Raw genomic sequence first — 20,705 nt, forward strand, 5'->3', positions numbered from 1 at the left:
TAAAAAAAAGATTTTGAGTCCCATAAATAAAGCATATTGCCACACATTATATATACCGTCCATTTTCAAGATTTTCATATGTATATAGATATACTTGATTTTAATAATTTTTGGAGTTTAAAATTTTATAATTAGATATGAAAATACATTTTGAGATAGTCCTAAAAACTTCTTACACCAAAATTAATTATTATGATGAAATTTGGAGGTGCGCCTTAATTGGATTGTTTAAGGTTGCAGCCTTACGAAACCACACCCTTTTAACTCTTTTACACCTGCTACAAAAAGAGAGACTTTTTTACTAGAATGGAATTTCTAGGACTTCATTAAAAGATGAGAACATTACCCCTCTTGGTAAAAATTAAATAACATAACCCCCTCTCATAAAATACATTGAAATTTAAATTAAAGGAAAAAGTTTATATATAGCCGAGGCTCTAAACAATCAAATTAGAACCTACCTCAAAAATTTCACTAAAAAGGTTGTTTTGATGTATAAACATCTTTAAATTTATCATCTCGGCATCAAGATACATGAACATGAGAAAAAAACGGATTGCAAGTTTTGGAAATAGTGCATCTTGTAACATATTTTTTGACCGTCAATTTTCAAAATTTTCAAGTTTTCATATATTTGCTCGATCCATATTATTTTTTAACCTTTAAATTTTATAATCAAAGATGAAAATAAATTTTAAAGCTATCACAAAAACTTTCAGTATTGAAACTGCATATCTGGACACTATTTAAAGGTGGGCTCTAATTTGATTGATTTGAGCCTCGGCTCTATACAAACTGCACCCAAAATTAAATCCATTGTCCTTTTATATAGAATTAAACTTTCATTTTATAAAACAAAAAACGAAAAAGAAAAAGAAAGGATATCTGCCCCTTGTTCACCAGGCTGTTTCAGTGTGAGGTTATTCGAGCTCCTGTTCGAAAAGCCTGAAACTTCAAGGAAAAATGGCACCGAATTTACAGGCTTTTGAGCTTCTCCTGTACTTTTTTCCACATCTAGGATTCTGAATCTCTTTGTACATTTTCCGTTTTTTTTTTTTTTTTGAGCTGATTAGCCGTGACTTTGAAGCTTGTGGCCACCGTTCCAAGAAGGCGGAACCCTTACTCTGGTACGTTTGCCACTGGGAGCGAAACCCTAGTCCTGTTCTTTTTTCCATTAACTGTATGAGCATTCTTATGAGCGTGCTGAACGCTAGCACTGAGCGTTACTATCTATGGTTTTAACTTTGAATCCCTCAGCATTCAGCTGTTTTTTATTCTTCTTGTTATCTCTAGGTATTCTGCACTGTGATGTTGTTCTTATTTGGCTATTGAGGCGCAATTGCAGAGAGAGAAAATGTTTGGCTTTTCTCGTCGGCGAATGAAACTTGGAAGGTTAGTTCTTATTGCTTACGTGCTAAGCTTTTTATGTTGTAGGGGCTCTATTGCCATAAAATGTTCGTTATGTTTGAATTGTTAGTGGATTTTCTTTGGCTTTCTTTATCTGTTTATACTTTTCTCTGTTAGGCAGTGGAAATGTCTTAACTTGTTATTTTCCTTTTTTGAACATTTGTTATTTCTTCTAGCTTTTATTGAGTAAGACGTTTCGAGGAAGTATAGATATGGATCTATGTTTTGTGCGTTAATTTGGTTTTGCATAGAGTTCTCTCTCTCTCCCCTCCTCGACTCCTCCTCCTCTTTTTGTTATTTATTTATTTGATGGGCTGATATTTAGGATGTCTTCACATCTGAATTAGATGTTCTTGCTAATGGGGAGTTCGGTAGATTGAGATTTTGATAGTTTAAAGAATTGACTTCTAGATGCCACATAATTACAATTTGGTCCAAGTAATTGCTTTGTCTCCTTGAAACTAAGATTGGTTTTGGTTCGCTTGGTTTTCAGACTAGAAATAGGACATGGCGTGTCTTCAATGAGATTAGGGGCTTAGAGTTCCACTGATCCTGTCCAGTGTAATTAGTGTTATGCCGACTTCTTTCCTGATACAATAAGCATGTTTGCAGTGGTCTCTACTTGATTTTGGTCTGTAGATTTGTATTCTCAGTCTTTGGAAGTTTTTTAGCAGTATAAAATCTGAATTTCCAACTTGAGAAAACACTCTTGAGTTAACTGGATTTGTCCAGTGCCCAAGTGTTACATTCAAATTTGGGATGTGCTTGAGTTTGTTCTTATCTGCAACTTTTGTGTTGATTCAAAGGGTAAATGGTCTCTTCCAGTATGGTAGTGGTGAGGTGAGACGTAGGCGATAAGTTGCCATTTAATTCTTTAGGGGTCCATATAATATGATCCAAGTCTGCAAATGTGTCAGGTCGACCTCAATGCGTCAGTGTACAGGAAAGACCCGGACTCAGACCCAACCTTCTGGATCAGGTTGGAGTTATATAGAGTGTGCCAGGACTTGCCTTGGCCAGGGGACTCGCCGAGTGATTATATATATATATATATATATATATATATATATATATATATATATATATAGCGTATTATATATATATTTTTTTATTTTGGATTGGGTCCTAGGCAGTCAACCTCAACCTGTCCCAGACCGGACCTGACCTGCTGGGTTTCACTTTGTGGATCCAAAATGATGAAAATGGTTATCATAATCCCATGACCATGAGTTAATAACCAGTCCATAAATGGGCTGTACAATGACGGTGGGGAGTTGGTTTCACCGTACAATCAAAACTCCTACTTTCTGTTGACCACCAACCAATAAACTAAATAGATGGGGATAACCTAGATGGTCATAGTTGTTACTATGGCCATATGGATCATGATATCTATATAGCTTTTGTTTTTACTCAAAAATTTGTAAAACTCGCCAATTTTCTAAGTCTACTTTTTGAATCAGCCAGTTGAGTTGGTTTTGGCGGTGACCAAGTTAGCCACTGAGTTTGAATTTTTGAACTTTTGACCCTAATACCCACTCAATCCCCCACTGGCCATGGAAGAAAAGATGCCAAATATGAGAAAGATATCTGAACTTGCAATCAGCAATGGAGATTGAATTATTTTGTTAAGTAACCTTAAGTGCATGCTTAGTACCTAGTAATCAATCCATGATAGCTTGATGCATACCTAACTTTATGTATAACTTTGATTAGTGTCTATATACCCTCCATGAGCATGCAAAACTTCTACCAGCCATCATAATTCTCATGGATACTCAACAACCATTACAATTTCATTTGAATATACATGAAGTGAGGAATCCAGATGATTCGATGCAAAACCTGACCGCAGAATATACAACTACCAACCAGGGAACATCAACACTTTTAAGAAAATGAATTGCCAATTTTGCAAAGGGATTGTATGATCAAGCCATGGGATTTCTCTCATTTTAACAATTACTATGTGAAAGTAGTACCTATGTTGAATTCCAAAGAATAAAATGTTGAATTCCAGAGAGTAAAACAAAAAATTTATTGTTTTCTTTTCTTAATATATTTGAATACAAGTGCCACGAAACAATGTTGTAAACAAGAAGTAAAAGCCTTAAATACAACCTAGGATATTCTCTTTTTACTGTCAGATAAATATGACTCAATTTAAAGGCTGAATACAGGCTTTAACAATGAATTCTAATAGAAATAATGTTCCTGGGAATTGCAATAATTTGAACAATAATGACTAATAAACTTAGTATAGTCCGGAAGACTTAATTGACTTCGCCTAGGCTCACCCCCACACCCGATTACCTGATCGATGATGCACTCTTGATCCTATTGGCTTTACTGAATTCTCTTGGTCGGGAAGCTCCTAGCAATACCTTTTTCAAATCTAGGGAATTTGAGAGCATAAAACAAATTAGACTCTCATGGCATGCCACCTTTGTGGCACCTCCCTTTTTAAAATGGGCTGGGTGTGTCCCTTTTATGAACCCCGTGGGTGGTGTGCCACTCCAAACTCTTAGGGTGGTGTGTTCCACTGCTTTTGGGATAAGAGAGGAGAGAGAAAGGTAGAGAGGGGCATGGAGGAGAGAGAAGGAGAGAGGCTAGAAGTTTAGATGGTGAGAATGAAGGGGGTCTACCCTCTATTTGTAGCCTTCATGTGGGTCTAGGTATCCCTATTTGATTTGGAATTCATATTGGCCATAGGACTCCTAGGTAATCTGTGAGGCGATATATAAACAAATTTGAGCCATCTATCCCATGAATCGGCTATCATGATTTAGGGAGGAACTTGGGAACCTTATCCTATGAATCTTTGATCCACATGATAACCTAGGATAAGACCAATAAAAAACACATTCTATTTTGACTAGAATTCCTTTTCTCTCGCAAAAGTATGTAGAAATTCAAAGTCAAAAGATTTTGATAAAAAAAAAAAAGCTTGACAAAATATTTTCAAAACATAAAATGTTCTCTACTCCCATAAAATATGGACAATAATTATTTTGAAAGATTTAATAGGCTTCCTTTCTTTAATAAAACATTTTTATTAAATGACCTAACTTAATCCTTAATAAAAATGAAAGGCGTGGGCATCCTCACTATGCTAGGACATGTGGGCCCCATGTCCCACACCCATATGGGGCCCCTAACATGTGGGACTGGCCCCTTGGCCTCCTATTTGGGTCCTACAATGCCCTTCGAATTTTAAAAATTTACAAAAACAACCTTTTATGGTTTTTTGTTGTTGAAAATAATTCTAAAAATTTATGAAAAGTTTATAAAAATCACAAAATCATTTCTTAAGATGAAACCTAAATTTCTAGAAGTGAATTGGTACCAATGGGTCGAGAAATGTTTGGGCACTCCATATGACCCAATAACTGTGGTCCTCGACTATCTTCTCAAGCCAGCCTAACGAGAACCATGATCCACTGTCTTATGCAGGGGCTCATGATTGGCTCGTCAAAACTGGCCAATGAATAGTAAAACAACGATCTTGAAATGTGGATTATAAGTTCCCCTCTCTTAAGAGCAAGTCACATGCACATATCACTATAGTGCATGGAGGACTCTCTTTATGCACCTATATATGTGTCGCTTTGCTGGGTTGCTTCTTGGTATGCTGCTGTCATGTGTATGCGCTTTGTAGAAGTTTGTTGAGGAGTTGTTGCTCTCACAAGCCTACATTTACACACAGAAGACCGTGATGCTCTCTTGGCCTATAAATCATCATGGGAATGACCTTCTTGAAACCCTCTACAATAGTGCCATATGCGTAGGGGAAAGGGTATTGGACATGACCAAGGCCATAAACTGCCTAAACTTAGGTCAGTCAACTAATCCCAGGCCTTTAAAGGCCACAAACCCCAACACTATGGAGCTACGAGATTGTTAAGGTCATGCACATAGCGTGAAAGTTCTTGGTTTTTTCTGACAAATCATTCTATATTAAGTCATGAAAGCAAATTGCCAAATTCTTTGCTTGATTAAGACTCAAAATGTGCAATGTATGCATGAATAACATGTGTAAATCCATAAAAGGTAATGGGAGACAATTCGTTGATTTTATTTATTTATTTTTGGTCTACGAAGGGAGAGGACCTTAAACTTTCCCATAACCTGTCTGAAGCCTTGGTGGAGGAGGTGGTTTGTGTTAGGAAGGCAATCAACGTAACACTCTGCCAAAACTTTTCATGAATCTTGAATATACCTCATTAGATTTTGTAATTAGCCGGACTAAGATAATCCACGAAAATGGAGATATTGAGTAAGATATCGTGCATAGAATTAGAGCTGGGTGGGCAAAGTGGAGATCTGCAACTGGAGTTTTATGTGATCACTGCATACCAATGAAGTTGAAGGGGAAGTTCTATAAGACAATTATGAGACCAGCTTTACTTTATAGGGTAGAATGCTGGGCGGTCAAGAAACAACATACCCATAGGATGAGTGTAGCTGAGATGGATGAATAGCAAGACAAGAAGAGATAGAATTTGAAATGAATACATTCGGGACAACATATGTGTGGCTCCAATAAGCGATAAGATGAAAGAAGGTAGACTTAGGTGGGCTGACTATGTGTTGTGCATACCCAATACGGTACTTGTTAGGATGTACAAGTTGGTTCAAGTGGAAGGACCAAAAAGGGTACGGGATAGGCCCAAAAGGACCTAGTTGGAAGTAGCGAGAAAATATAAGGAGAGGGTAAGGAGCAAAATGGTGGACTAGGATTTGTGTAGCCACCCCAAATAGTTGGGAAACGGTTCTGATGATGATAGTTGATTTTCTGCTTTCTCCATGATGCATATTATACTTTCTTTCACCACATATTGCTTGCTGGTACATATTTTCCATTTTCCAAAATAATGGAACCAAATGCTTGCATTGCATAATCTACACTTTCTTACTTTCTCTTGTCAGGCTCAAAGTTCAGCTAACAGATTCAGCGCAAGGAATAAGGAGTCCGATAAGACATCCTAAGCGCCACAGCCATTCCAATGTAAGACTCGCATCCTTTAAATCATGTTTATATTTATGCCCATAGTGTACTAAAGTTCTATAAATATGATGCAGGGAGAAGGTGTGGTATCAACTGGTAATCACCTCATAGAAGCGAGATCTGATGCTCCAAATAGCCAGTCTTCATCTATTGGTCATGATGTTAGTGATAGTGGATCTGGTAACACTGAGAATTGGATCCCGCTGTCTACCCTTGGGCAAAAACCTGAACCACGCGCCAATGTAAGGGCTGATGTCCAATTCTATCTGAGGTTCTTCTCTTGGGATCTTTAATTTCATGTGACCTTGTATGTATATATGTATGTATGTACGTACGCATTGTTTATCAAAGAATATGTATAAATATTTTTATATAATTATATAACCTTTTTATACGGAGAGCAGCAAATCATCAATGGTTCTTTAAATAGCATGCAGCAACTGTGATTGGGTGCAAAATGCTGGTAATTGGTGGGGAATGCGGAGGAAAATTATTGGATGATGTACAGGTACAAGAAGTTCTTTCCTACCTTTGATTTGTATGTCGAAATGTTATAGGTGGTTATATACCTTTGTATCTTCCTTTTCTCAAAGCTACATATGCATCACTGAGATGTTTCAGTTTAATCCCTGTGATATGTATCTAGTGGTCGATTGGAAAATTATGTTATTACTTATTTTCTTTTCAGATTTAAATTGTTTCTGAAATTTCAATTCATAATGTGCTTATAAATTTTCAGGTTTTGGATTTTAGCAAGCTCACATGGGCAGCAGCAAAGACAGCTTCAAAAGTCTACTTGTCCCAAACAGATGTCATGTCAAGGGTTCCTCCATGCAAAGGCCATAGTCTGGTATGGACAGATTGGCCTAGAAGTGTCAGATAGTCTTGCAAATTTATATGTGCATTGCAGTGATGTTCATATAAGCTCGGTGCATGGTTAAACCATGATGAAAATTAAAGAAAACTGATGATATTAAAGAAGCTAGAAACAGAGGCAGGTTATATATGGAAGAATTCATTGTTAATAGCAAAAGAAAGGGCGGTTGGGTTCACCTACTGAGCTGAACCTGTTGCATGTTATATGGTATAGCAGTAATGGTGTGTAAGGCTTGTGGGAATGTACTGTGATTTTTTTAAAAAATATATATATTTCATTAATTATTTCCATCTTAATTTTCCGCCCCCCTTGCAAGTTATTAAAAAAATTTGCTTCTCCATTCTGGCCTCATACGTGACTAAACTTCTAAACCCATATGATGCATGAAATCATGTTAGACACGGCTACAACATTTTTTGTGATTTTACATTGATATGGGGACCATCTTCAAGTGCTTTTGCATCATATCTTAGTTTTCTTTTGATGGAGAAAGAAAATACTATGACTAAATTTAGTCATGATATTGCATACCTTTGATGAGGAAACAGTGATATTCTGCTGATTTCCATAAAAAATGTCATAATGTGTTTTTAAGATAGCTTGTTTTTATGAAATAGGATTACTTATCAGGAGGTTGAACAGGTAATTTATTTCTGTAACTGAAATATTCTGGTTTTGTCTTTCTTAGAAAGATGTGGAGCGTATCCAGTTCCTGCTAAATTTTGAGCACATTTATTTCCTCTAAATTCTAACACAGCAATTTCCTCTTTATCGGCTTTGATGATATGCTACTAAATTCTGAATGGTATTTCTTGACTATTATAAATTTATAATTGTGGAAATAAGGTTAAAACTTCTAATATCTAGAATGAGCTAGTCATTGTTCCTTTGTCACTGTACACGTCTTTCACCACTACTAAAACTGGACACAATTACTTTGCGTACCATGCAAGAGAAGAACATTTCATTTTTGAAAAATGGTGAAACTCTCAGGTGCAATGAAGACAAATCGCTTATCGGAAAGAAATTTGAAAATTGTGTTTGAAAGTGTCAACTTTTTGTTAAGAACCTAATTGTGGAATCTGTGCTGGAGTGACACATGATTGTGGTTTTTTCTTTGAGCAGGTATCCTGGGGAAAGACTGTGTTTCTGATTGGAGGAAAAATGGATCCGTCATGTGATAGGGTCTCAGGTTGAAATTCTTTCCTGCATTCCAACTTGTAAATAATACTTCTCCACTTTGCAGCTCATGGGGTGATAGCTTTTACCTTAGTATGAAATTGAAATTATAATTGTCATGTTTCAGTCTGGGCTTTTGATGTAGACGCTGAATACTGGTCCCACATTGACGCAAAAGGAGACATCCCGGTATTTCTTTAAACTTCACTGTTGACCTCTCAAATGTCAACTAATAATTTGGATGACTCACTTAACTTAGGAAACTTTGTAATAAGTTGGTTGTGCGCGTCTAGTTTGTTGTTTATTGTGGGCTTCACCTGTGCACACAATGGAGTTACGTGGGCCTGCTGCTCTCCACATTTAATTTCTACCTGTAACAGATACACGAAAGAGACTCACTAGAAAAGAGAATATACTGCAATTAGTGTCTTATCTTATCAATCTCTTGTTTAGATGTGTGTTATACTCAGGGTTAGTCTCATATTAAATTTTTAGTATAAAGTAAAAGAGCTACCATTGAACTTCACTCTTTTGTTTCCTGTCCTGATGTTGGTTCAGAATATAACTTGTTGCCAAAACCTTGCCATTATCAGTACCTTCATGTCTTATCACTGGTCATATAGTTGTACTTCTCTACAGTGCGTGCTATCCTGGTTTGTGGAAGCGAAGTTATGTCTTTTTCCCTAATAAACGTTGACTTTTTTAACTTGAATTTGTGATATAGGTTGCCCGTAGTGCTCACACTGTGACCAGAGCAGGTTCAGTCTTGATCATGTTCGGTGGTGAAGATGCTAAAGGCAGAAAACTAAATGATCTTAATATGTTTGATCTCAAGTCTCAAATGTGGCTTCCTCTTCAGTATACGTAAGTAGACTTTTCACTGTAGCTTTCTGCCAAGTAATACAATAGTAGTATGATGAATCTTACTTCTGAGTTTGATCCGCTATTTTGGCAATACTAGCTTTGTTTCTCTTACGGAAATGAAAATGGTCAGGTTCTTTGCAGGTCACATGTCTAGTGTACATACCTTGTTTGATGAATTTTCCATAGTTAACAGTTTGGATTTGCAGGGTGGAGTAATGATACTGAAGTTGTTCAACATACTTATTCTAGGATCACTGTTTTACATGTACAGAGGGACAAAGCCATCTCCTAGATCCAACCATGTCGCTGCTCTATATGAAGATAAACTACTACTTGTATTTGGAGGGACATCAAAATCTAGGGTTCTGAATGACTTATATTTGCTGGACTTTGAAACAGTATGTAGTCATTTTGAGCTTCTCCTTCAGCCTGTTTGGTTTGGGACTTATTCTGTCTGTTCCATTTGTTTAGATGCTTGATGGTATTTTATGTCAAGTTTTTTAATTGTGGACTTTTTCTTTATGCAGATGATTTGGTCACGAATTAAAACTCGTGGCTTGAATCCATCTCCTAGATCAGGTTGCTGTGGAATATTATGTGGTGCTAAGTGGTATATCACAGGAGGTGAAAGCAGGAAGAAGAGTATGTTTTGGTCATTATTATGAGCAGCACTGTAGTTTAACTTTTTAAAGCCCTTTACAAATGCTAGGTTACAATTGCTGTTTCAGTTTTCCAATGCTGGAAATCTTATTTAGAAATTAAGAAATGGATTTATTTGCCATTTTTATATTTTTGTGTCTTCATTAAAATTGTATATTTGCTTCAGAAGTTTGCCACAGATGTTGATTCAAGGAAATCTCTCTTGTATTTAGAATGAGTATCTTGTTTTTTATTGTTATATTGTAATTTATAGTTTCAGTTGATTTAATACTTGTTAAACCAATTCTTTTCTAGATGGGTTAGTTTTGGATTATTGTGTACTATGCTTGCACTTTTAGTTATGCTGTTCATTGGTCATGTGATATAATTTCATGTCAAAGAACAAGAAACTTGATTGCAATGATTAATATGAGTATGCATGATCCATGGGATTGTTGTTTCAGATAAGAGTTTCATTTTTGCACGTTGTACGGACATGTAAAAAGAAAGGCTGTGATGTGTGTGTGGATAATTGATCATAGGTCAGGTTCTCAAATTAAATACTTCATTTTTTAGAAATATTTTTGTGCCTGAGAAAATATAGAAATCTAGTTTATTAATTGTGTTATGCAACACAGAATATCTTGCTTGGTATTTAATAATGATTTAGAAGTGTTATGCTTTCAATGTTCTTTAATCATGTAGTGCATACATTCATGTATCTTGCTTGGTATTTAATAGTGATTTGGAATTGTTATGCTTTCAATATTCTTTAATCATGTAGTACATGCATTCTTGTATTTGCAGGACACAATGAGACATTGGTCTATGATGTTTTGAAACATGAGTGGTCCCTGGCTGTTGTATCAACTTCTTCTTCCATAACTACTAACAAAGTGAGGTAGCACCCACCAGTTGTTACAGTAAGAACGTTCTGGGTCCAGGTCATTAGTCCAGGCTTGTAAAATGTGAATGATAATTGTTATACTGTGTTCATAATTGTTTTTTCCTACACTACTGTCACAGGGCTTGGATATTCTTGGTAATTCCAATTGTTATCTTTTAGATCATTTGTGGTCTTGCTACTTGCATTAGGATAGTTCTATTAATTATGGTATCACCCATGTTATGTTATGAGGAACCAACATACGTGTCGGAATTTGGAGTTTTTGATCTGCAAGAAAAGGTCTTCATACTGTGTTGAGGATCTAAGTGTTCTTCTTTAAGTTCCAATACACAGTTCAATGAACAATGCTACTCAGTTTTTTATGCTTTGTGGGTAGAAAACCTGTCAATCTGTCTACCTTCTACTAATTTTCCTATATTTGTGTTTTACTTAAATTTGATAACATGAACTTAAGCATGTGAAATTACACAAATTCATTTTGAGTATGTCCTGCATTTCATTGTGGGCCTACTACTGAACCCCTGTTCTAAAGTGGTTCATAATTGGAGCAAATGTCCACGTGTGCTAATTAATATGTTTCATTAAATATAGAAAAAGGTCATACCATGACTATCAGTATTAGTTAATTGTATTTTAGTTATTTGTGTACCACTGAATTCTTGTGCATAGTTAAACTAAAGGAAGTTGTTGATTTGAAGATTTTTATCACTGAATTCTTATAAGTAATTAAACTAAAGGAAGTTGTTGATTTGAAGAGTTTTATTGACAGGGGTTTAGTATGGTACTAGTGCGGCAGAGGGAAGATGTCTTCCTTGTTGCATTTGGTGGCAGCAAGAAGGAACCATCGAATCAGGTTGCTGGGAAACAAAATCGGTTCCTTGTTTTGCTTTTGTATTTTGAGTTTTTTACAGCAATGTGAGCATCAAAATCAGGGAAAGTGTACCATAATCTAATGGATAAGTTTTTCAAAAGGGGCATCTGCTGTCTGTTCCCAATGACAACCAGATGAGATAAATTGTAGCTGGGTGAAATTCTTGCTGTCACACTGCTGTTAATCTCCACTATGCATTAGCAGGAACAGGCAGTGAATGTCCTTGAGAATCAGGCATATTAGAGTCCACTAAATTGTGGTATACGGACACTACTTGTAATTTGCAAATCATCCAATTAAAGGAAATATTCTTTTAAATATGTAGCTATACCCCAACTTGGATGTAGCTCTTACTGTGGAGGGTTTTCACAGGTTGAGAGTTTACTTATTGCACACAATGAGCAGTCTACATGCCAGTATTCAGCTCCTGAAAAAGATCCGCCACAAATAGCAGAATGTTCAACTATTTTTTCAGAGTTGACCAATCCACATAATGCCAGTGCTCCTTCCCTTGCTGCTGCCACTGCTGCTAAACCAAATTTTTTGTCGATATTGGAGCACCATTTTTCTGGTCGTAGATCTCAGTCAGAATCAAATTCCACAAATATAGATACAGTATCCGGTAATGTCTCTCTCCGGAAGCAACATCATGAGGAAGATCACAACTCGGTGTTGCAAATTCAGAGGAATCACACTGACACGGTCTATGGGGAACCGGATGATCTGATAACACGAACTGCAACCCTCTCTCAGGTAAATGATCATAGTGTGCTTTTTAATGGTTTTTTGTTGTCATGGACCATAATTCTGCACACCAAGAAGGCTCAAAGATGAAAAATTGCCTTACCATCATCATTCTTAAATGACAACCAAACTAGCGGACTTTCAATATGTTACGATGAGTAGATCATTCTAGATATCAAGTATTTATCTTGAAAGCTCATTGTTTGTTTGTCTAATCTCATCGACACATTTCCTAGAGGCAATGGATGTCAGCAATCTATGTTCATAATTTTAATCAGAGCATCTTTTGCCATTTCTTTTCTATGACAATGACACACACACAAACTGGATGAGTATGGAGCAATATGATTGCAAACTTTTTATCTACTATTATTATGCATGGGTCATTGACTATTGACTTATCTAGTTTTTTCACATGTTGTATTTTCTAATAAATTATTATTCTATTTAACAGAAAAACAAATCCTTGGACCAGGGGGTTCAGGTGGACATTGCTAGAGCTGCCTCTAATTCTGAAGCTGAGATGCTTGGAATATTAGAACCTGAGAATCCCAGAAACCTGAAAATCACTGGAAATTTACAGTCAGATAATGGTGATTCTTCGAATATCTTGGATATAGATGGTAAAGTGATTGCGCCTGCAAATTCCCACCAAGAGTATGAAATCAAGGTTGCTGCTTTGCAGAAAAAGAATGGCGTGCTTGAGGGGCAACTCTCTGCTGCATTGGCAGGCAGAGAAGCCATTGCGAAGAACTTGTCAGCTGTTCTAAAGAGTCGACAAGATATTGAGAAAAAGTTGAGTGAATCATTAAAGGAGATGGAGGTGCTTAGCGAGAAGTTAGCAGCTGCTGAATTGGCACAAGAAGAAGCAAACAGCCTCTCAAACATTGTTCACTCGGACAATGTACGGCTTGAGCATGATGTCGCATTTCTCAAGGCAGTTCTTGATGACACTCAAAAGGTGAGGTCTGGACTATATTTTTACTCAACTATCATGAGCTCATATTTGTACACAACTTTATAGATCCTCTTTTTTTCGGTCCATGATCCCTCTCCCTCTCTCTCTCTCTCTCTTTCTCTCTCTCTCTCTATATATATATATATATATATATATAGGAAGATACTACAAAACGCCTATAAGCGAAAATGAACAGTGATTTCGTCTACCTTCATCACCGTTCAAAGTTCATCGCACGGTCACGATTGTCCTGTAGTGTTTCATTTTTTTTCTACAAATTGGAATGACCTGAAATTTGGAGCGTATGTTCATAAAAAAATAGGTGAATCTATTAAAAATATAGAAAAAATATTTTACATGAAATTTTTTTGACCAAAATACCCCCAAAAAGTTTCGAGGGTATTTTTATCAATTTTTTTTTGCGAATTATTTTTTTTATATTTTTATTAGGTGCACTTCACTATGATGTACACACGTTCCAAATTTTAGATCATTCTGATTTGTAGAAAAAAAATGAAATACTATCGGACAATCGTGATCGTGCAATGAACTTTGGATGGTGATGAGGGTAGGAGAAATCACTGTTCATTTTTCCTTATAGGCGTTGGGAAGACTTATATATATATATATATATATATATATATATATATATATGAGAAATGATCTAATGCGACAGTTTTATAGTAGTATAATGTAACCACACATCTAGAAAACCATATTTTTGGTATTTGTATGACCCCAAATTTTGTACACATTCTCTTCATCGCCATAATCAATCCTATGGAAAAAAAATTAATTTACACTCTAGATATGGTCAAAATTAGATCCCATCCAACAATGAATCTCGACATCCATTTTGTGAATTTTAAGATCTAGGCCCTAACAAATTCAAAATCACTTTTGTCTTTTTTAGCATTATTAATCTAATGATGTTAATGCTATATAAAAATTTTGGGAATAAGAAAATCTTTTTGGGGCCTATATCTAACCATCTCAATAAAACAGACGGCTTATATTAATTGGGCTAGAATGAAAATTTTTTAGAACATTTTTTCAAAATTTTCTTTTTTGTGATTGTTCTTCAGAGTGAAAAGAGTGTCAAACAAATGTCTTTAACATGGTTTTTGAAGATGGTTGCATTATACTATTATACAACCGTTGCTTGAAATCATTCCCCTATATATATATATATATATATATATATATATATATATATATATATATATATATATATATATATATAGGGGAATGATTTCAAGCAACGGTTGTATAATAGTATAATGCAGCCACACTTCTAGAAAATCATATTTGTGGTATTTGTATGACCCAAAATTTTGCGCGCACATAGTTTTCATCTCAATAATCAATCCACAAAAAAAAAAACTAATTTGCACCCTATATATGGTTAAAATGAGTCCCCTCCAACAATGAATCTAGACCATCCATATATATATATATATAGGTGCAGTTTGCATACGGATGCATCTGTAGCTGTAGAGGTAAGGTGCACCTTCAAATTTTATCATGGTATATAATTTTGATGTAAAATGTTCTTAGGATTATCTCAAAATCTATTTTTATATGTAATTATAAAATTTTAAATTTAAAAAATGGTTAAAATCAAGTAGATATATAAACATATGAAAATCTTGAAAATGAACGGTGTAGATAATATGTTCCAAAATGCACTATTTCTGAGATTTAAAATCTTTTTATTTTTCATGGTCATACATCTCGATGTCGAGATGATCAATCAAAGGGTTTTTCAACATTAAAACTATCTTTTCCGATGGATTTTTGAGGTGCATCTGTTGTTCTACATTATAAGGTTTCATCCGTATATAAACTTTTTCTCTCTCTCTCTCTATATATATATATATATATATATATATATGCCTTTGTGTATTTGCAGGCATGTGTGTGTATGCATGCACGCGCACACTACATAACTGATTTGATCCTTGCTGCTCACTCAAGAGTCTGGATATCCATTTTTAGTCCGATTTTAGTCATCGATAGAACGATTTAACTTTCTTCTCAGAAAAATTTCATTTGTTTGTGTAGGAGCTGCAATCAACCAGAGGAGTGCTTGCCGGAGAAAGGGCGAGAGCATTCCAGCTTCAGGTAATTTTGGGCTTTCACTGTCGCTTCCTAATTGATGTCATTTTTAGTGTGACTTAAAGGGGTAGATTAACTGAGAACGTTGGTTCTAAGCTGCTCCAATTTCGGCTTTCTTGATCACTTTCTAATTAATGGCGTTGTTAGTGTAACTTCAAGGGATATATTCATTGAGGACATAGGTTGTTCGTGCTATATTGAATGTAAATAACATTTACTAGATAATTTGCAGGTGGAGGTTTTTCATCTTAAACAAAGGTTACAATCAGTTGAGAACAGGGCACCTACCCCGAGGAAGCCATACCACATTTAACGATCTCAATTTTTTTGTTCTTGATGTATTTGCAGTACCACTTTCATGGTTCTATAAAAGCCAGAATCTCTCTCTCTCTCTCTCTCTCTCTCTCTCTCTCTCTCCCTCCAATTGGATGTTTGATAATGGAAAGTGGAACTATGGATTTTGGGCTCAACGTTTTTTTATCAAAATGGATATCTTTATTTCTTGGAGATTCAAATAGCATTAATATGTAATATTAAGTTGAAAATTCACGTAGCATGTAAATGAGGATTGTATGATGTATCTAGGGAGGTAAGCCCATCTCAAAATTAAGTAAGAGATGCAACTTCAACGTCGGGAGGCCCTACGATGACGTCAAAATCTATTTCCACACCTGATTATAAATTATGAAAGGGATTGGGATTGTCTACAAAGTGACTATTTATCATATATACAAAGGGGTCATAATTATTTTTGTCTTTTGAATTTCAAACCGGGTAGGTGTAAGGGTAGGTGTAAGAGTGTTATTGAATAAGCACAGTTTCAAAAAAAATTCTCGAATTTCATTATTCACTTTAAACCATTCAATTTGACATCTAATGGGTGGGAATAGTTGTGAACTTGTATAAAAGATAAATGACCTTTTCATAGGCATTCCCATTATAAAATGTAAAGCTCAAAAAATCACACATATGTAAGCCATTTGAATTTGAAAATGGATTTTCTAGATAATATTTTATAAGATGTACTATATTTATGACTTTTTTTTTTTTTTTTTGCCGTTTTCCTTATCTGTGAATCTAGGGGTTAAGATGATAAATATGAGGGTTTTAAGCATATGAAATAACCTTTTTAAATAGATTTTGAAGGTATCCACATCTTTGATGGATTTTTTTCCTTGTTTTCATATCATTATGTTTATTTTAAAATATTTTCTGGCATTTTTACAATTGCGACGCGAAGTGAAGCATACAGTCCCCAAATTTGATCTCCTTCAGATGTACAGATAAGAAAATAAAATTAAAATACATTACAAGCTATCAAAAAGTAGTACCAGTCTGTCAAACATAAAAATTCAATAATAAATTTTTTTGGCCAAATTCTGACCAACAAGAATTACAAATTTTCTCAACATTCTGAAAGTTCGTGGTTCCATTACATGGATTCCATCTATTGTGTGAATCTACTCTCTCACATGGATTCCATCTATCCTGCGAATCTGCTCTCTCTCCTCCCGTATAATGAACATGAAGCCAAGAGTTCCACTCTCTAATTGTACCCCGTCCAGCCAAAGGTCATTTCTCTCTCTCTATCCCCCTCTACGACTCTCTCAAGGGTTCATTTGGAAGCATAGAGAGGTGGAAGCCATAGAGAGGTTGGAGAGGAGTGAGGGGTGAAGTAGATGAGAGAGAGATGGGTTGGATTGTTTTTGCTCATAATTCAGGGAATGGACGAGAGAAAACAGAGATGGGTTGAATTGGGTTGTGTTGTCCTGGGAATGAGAGAGAGAAAGAGAGGCGATTTCTTTTGTGAAAAATTGTTTTTCTTATTTAACCTTACTAGAACTTTAGAGTTCATGTTATTGGTCAAACTATTGTTAATGCTAAGAAAAGGAGACTCCATCAATATAAAATTAAAGTGGGGGATGTGGAGCTCACTAAACCAGTTAGTCTTGAAAAGAGTTTAATTAATCATTTCAAAAAAGCTTTTTTAGGAGAAAAAAGAAACTATTTTAATCTTGAGAATGTCATCTTCGACAGATTGCCTTGGGCTTTAAGGTTGGAAAACCTTTTTCAAAATAGATGAGATAAAATGTGTTATTTTCTCCTTGGAGAAGGTTAAAGTGCTGGGGCCAAATGGGTTTTTCGTAGATTTTTTCAAATCTTTTGGGAGCTTCTAAAGGATTATCTTTTTTTACTCATGGATGAATTTCATTATAGAGGTAAAATCTTGACAATAGTAAGTTCTAACTTTATTGTTTTAATTTCCAAAAAAAATGTCATAAAGAGTGTGAATGACAATGCCTATTAGCATATTGGGGATTGTCTATAAAATTGTTGCAAAGATTTTGACAAATAGATTGAGAGAAATATTGCATCTGGCTGTGAAAGGTCCTCAGTTTGCTTTTTTTAAATACAAACATATTATAGACAATATCGTAGTGGTACAAGAATGCATACATTCAAGGTTGAAAGAGAAAAAACCAGGTCTTTTATGAAAAATAGATTTTGAAAAGGCATATGACAAAGTTGATTGGCATGTTCTACATGAAATCTTCGGGAAGATGGCTTTTTAATCACGTGGAGAGTGTCGATCCAGGGATGTCGGATGTCAACTCATTTCTCTATCATTTTCAAAAAAAATCTTGTGGTTATTTTAAAGCATCAAGATGCATTCGACAGGGAGATGCTTTGTCCCCATACTTTTGTACTAATGTGACTAAAAGTTTTAGTACTATGCTAAATTATTTGTTGAGTAGATGCTTCATTTTTTAAATTAACGTTGGTAGACTAACAATATCTCATTTACAGTATGCAGATAATACTATAATCTTTTGTAACTCGGAGGAACAAGAAGAAAGGAATTTGTCGATGTTTCTAAAGTGTACGGAAATAACAATAGGTCTTAAAGTGAATTTGGAAAAGACCAATCTAATTGGGATTAGATGTTTAGAAAATTTGGTTGCATCATTGGCTGAAATTTTTTGATGTGGTGTTGGTTAGTTTTCTTACAATTTTTTGGGTATTCCTTTATTTGGAGGGAACCAATCGGTTACCTTATGGGATCCTATTATTAAAAGATTTAATAAGAAACTGAATCAATGGCCGTATAAAGTATTGCAAATTGGATGAAGATCTACTCTTATCAACTCTACTTTGTTCAATTTACGCATTTACTTATGTCTATTTTCAGAATGTTGAAGCAAGTGTTAATGACTTTGGAAAACATTATGAGATCTTTTTTATTGGGCAATATGGGAATAGGAAAAAAACTGAAACTTGTGAATTAGAAAAATGTATGCACTTCCAAGAGAGTTGGGAGTCTAGAAGTTAAAAATATCAAATTAATGAACACTTGCCTATTGACTAAGTGGTGGTGGCGCTTCAAAACTCCGCAAGATGGTTTATTGGGGGAGGTGTTAAAAGAAAAATATGGAGTAGATGTCTTGACTGACCTCATTAAAAGTCTAAGATCTAAGGTTGATTTTTCAAGTATTTAGAAATGACTTGATGCGTGTCGATCATTATATCTTAGTCATTTTCGCAAAGTAGTTGGAAATGGAGAGGTTTGATAAACGGCTGGGAGACCTTGCTCTTCGATATTCTTTTCTTGAGGTCTTCTCTAAAGTCGCATTTGGCCTTAGTGAAAGATCTCAAAGGGGCTGATTTTGCTAACCCTTCTTGGAATTGTTTGCAGGTACAAGAGGGTCTTAGACCCTTTCTTTCATGAATCCCAAATGTTTATGAATCTATAGCACAATTTTTTTTATGTTCCCAAAAAATATGATCGATTGGTGTGGGAACTCATAGCTTCAGGGGATTTTCAGTTATGTTTGTTTATTGACTACTATATGAGGAGATTCACATATCGATTGATCATAATTTAGCAATACTATGCAATTTGCAGGTGTCGTTAAAGGTTCAGTTATTTTTATGGGTAGCTTTTAAAAAATGTTTGTAACAGAGCTTTCATAATTGTTAATGTTGGTAGGCTCTGTTTGAGGGATAACGAAAATGTGGATTATATTTTTTTTACAGTGTACTTTCACTATAAGCTTGTGGCATTGGTATGGTATTTCTTCTTGACCCTCCTTGTAATCGTTCTAGGGTGAATAAAATTCATAATAACTGATTTTTTTAAAAAAAGTTATTGGTCAAACTGGGCGAATACGTTATTCAAGTAAAGAAACAAGAGAAGATTTGGTTGCACAAAAAGTCTTCCAAACGCCTATAGGCGAAAATGAACAGTGATTTCGTCTACCCTCATCACTGTCAAAAACTCATTGCACGATCACGATTGTCTAGTAATATATTTTTTTTCTACAAATCGGAATGATCTGAAATTTGGAGCGTATGTACATATTTGTGAGACGCACCTAATAAAAATATAAAAAAAATAATTTGTAAAAATAAAATTGACCAAAATTTTCTGGTAAAATATTTTTTTGATATTTTTCTAGATTCGACTAGTTTTTATGAACACACGTTCTAAATTTCAAGTCATTCTGATTTGTAGAAAAATAAAATAAAAAATGAAACACTACCGAACAATTATGACCATGCGATGAACTTTGGACGGTGATGAGGGTAGGCGCAATTACTGTTCATTTTTTCCTATAGGCATATAGAAGTATATATAATAATAATAATCTATACATAATATATAAATATCTTACATTATACTATATATAATATATAATATATATTATTATATTATAAATAATATATTTATTATATTCAATAAATATTATATATAATGTAATAAATAATAATATAAATATTGTAGGACATTGGTCACCATTATTTATAAATAATAATATAATAAATATTATAAGACCCTCCCACACCTATGTGTGTCGGAACGTAAAGTATCGCCACTAAATTTAGTACAAATCTCTAAAAAAGTTAAATTCTATACCCATGTGATAATTTTTATGGATATTTGTGTCAAATTTAATGATGATCTTTTGGGGTCCTATATATATGGGTGTGGGAGGGTCTCATAAGATCATTACTTATATTTGTATGTCTAGGTATTTTATATTATATTATAATAAATATTATATTATATATAACATATAATACAAGAGTAATGATCGTATAGGATCTTCCCCCATCCATGTGTGCAGGACCCCA

At 34.8% G+C, this 20,705-nt stretch overlaps 1 protein-coding gene across 10 annotated transcripts; it reads left to right on the top strand.

Annotated features, from left to right (window-relative positions):
• Window positions 1-911: 911 nt before the first annotated feature.
• Window positions 912-16,079, top strand: LOC18445258 (Galactose oxidase/kelch repeat superfamily protein). Of its 10 annotated transcripts, none has more exons than XR_016050027.1 (17): window positions 912-1,127; window positions 1,294-1,392; window positions 6,337-6,415; window positions 6,490-6,657; window positions 6,846-6,923; window positions 7,155-7,265; window positions 8,418-8,484; window positions 8,599-8,660; window positions 9,196-9,335; window positions 9,607-9,733; window positions 9,863-9,977; window positions 10,782-10,875; window positions 11,651-11,734; window positions 12,125-12,505; window positions 12,951-13,457; window positions 15,519-15,578; window positions 15,805-16,079. XR_016050027.1 is itself a non-coding variant. In XM_088859291.1 (17 exons), the coding sequence occupies exons 13-17, from the start codon at window positions 11,660-11,662 to the stop codon at window positions 15,883-15,885; spliced, it is 1,104 nt and encodes a 367-aa protein (XP_088715417.1). In that variant the 5' UTR covers window positions 912-1,127; window positions 1,294-1,392; window positions 6,337-6,415; window positions 6,490-6,657; window positions 6,846-6,923; window positions 7,155-7,265; window positions 8,418-8,484; window positions 8,599-8,660; window positions 9,196-9,335; window positions 9,607-9,733; window positions 9,863-9,977; window positions 10,782-10,897; window positions 11,651-11,659; the 3' UTR covers window positions 15,886-16,079. The 10 variants fall into 10 exon arrangements, 6 of the variants coding, with proteins under 6 accessions (XP_088715417.1, XP_006855461.2, XP_011627422.1 ...); XR_016050028.1 differs by having other exon boundaries at window positions 12,972-13,457; XR_016050029.1 differs by having other exon boundaries at window positions 1,346-1,392.
• Window positions 16,080-20,705: the final 4,626 nt, after the last annotated feature.

Source organism: Amborella trichopoda, chromosome 2 (assembly GCF_054954075.1).
Source record: "Amborella trichopoda isolate Santa Cruz 75 chromosome 2, AtrichopodaSantaCruz75HAP2 v2.0, whole genome shotgun sequence".
Taxonomy (NCBI): domain Eukaryota; kingdom Viridiplantae; phylum Streptophyta; class Magnoliopsida; order Amborellales; family Amborellaceae; genus Amborella; species Amborella trichopoda.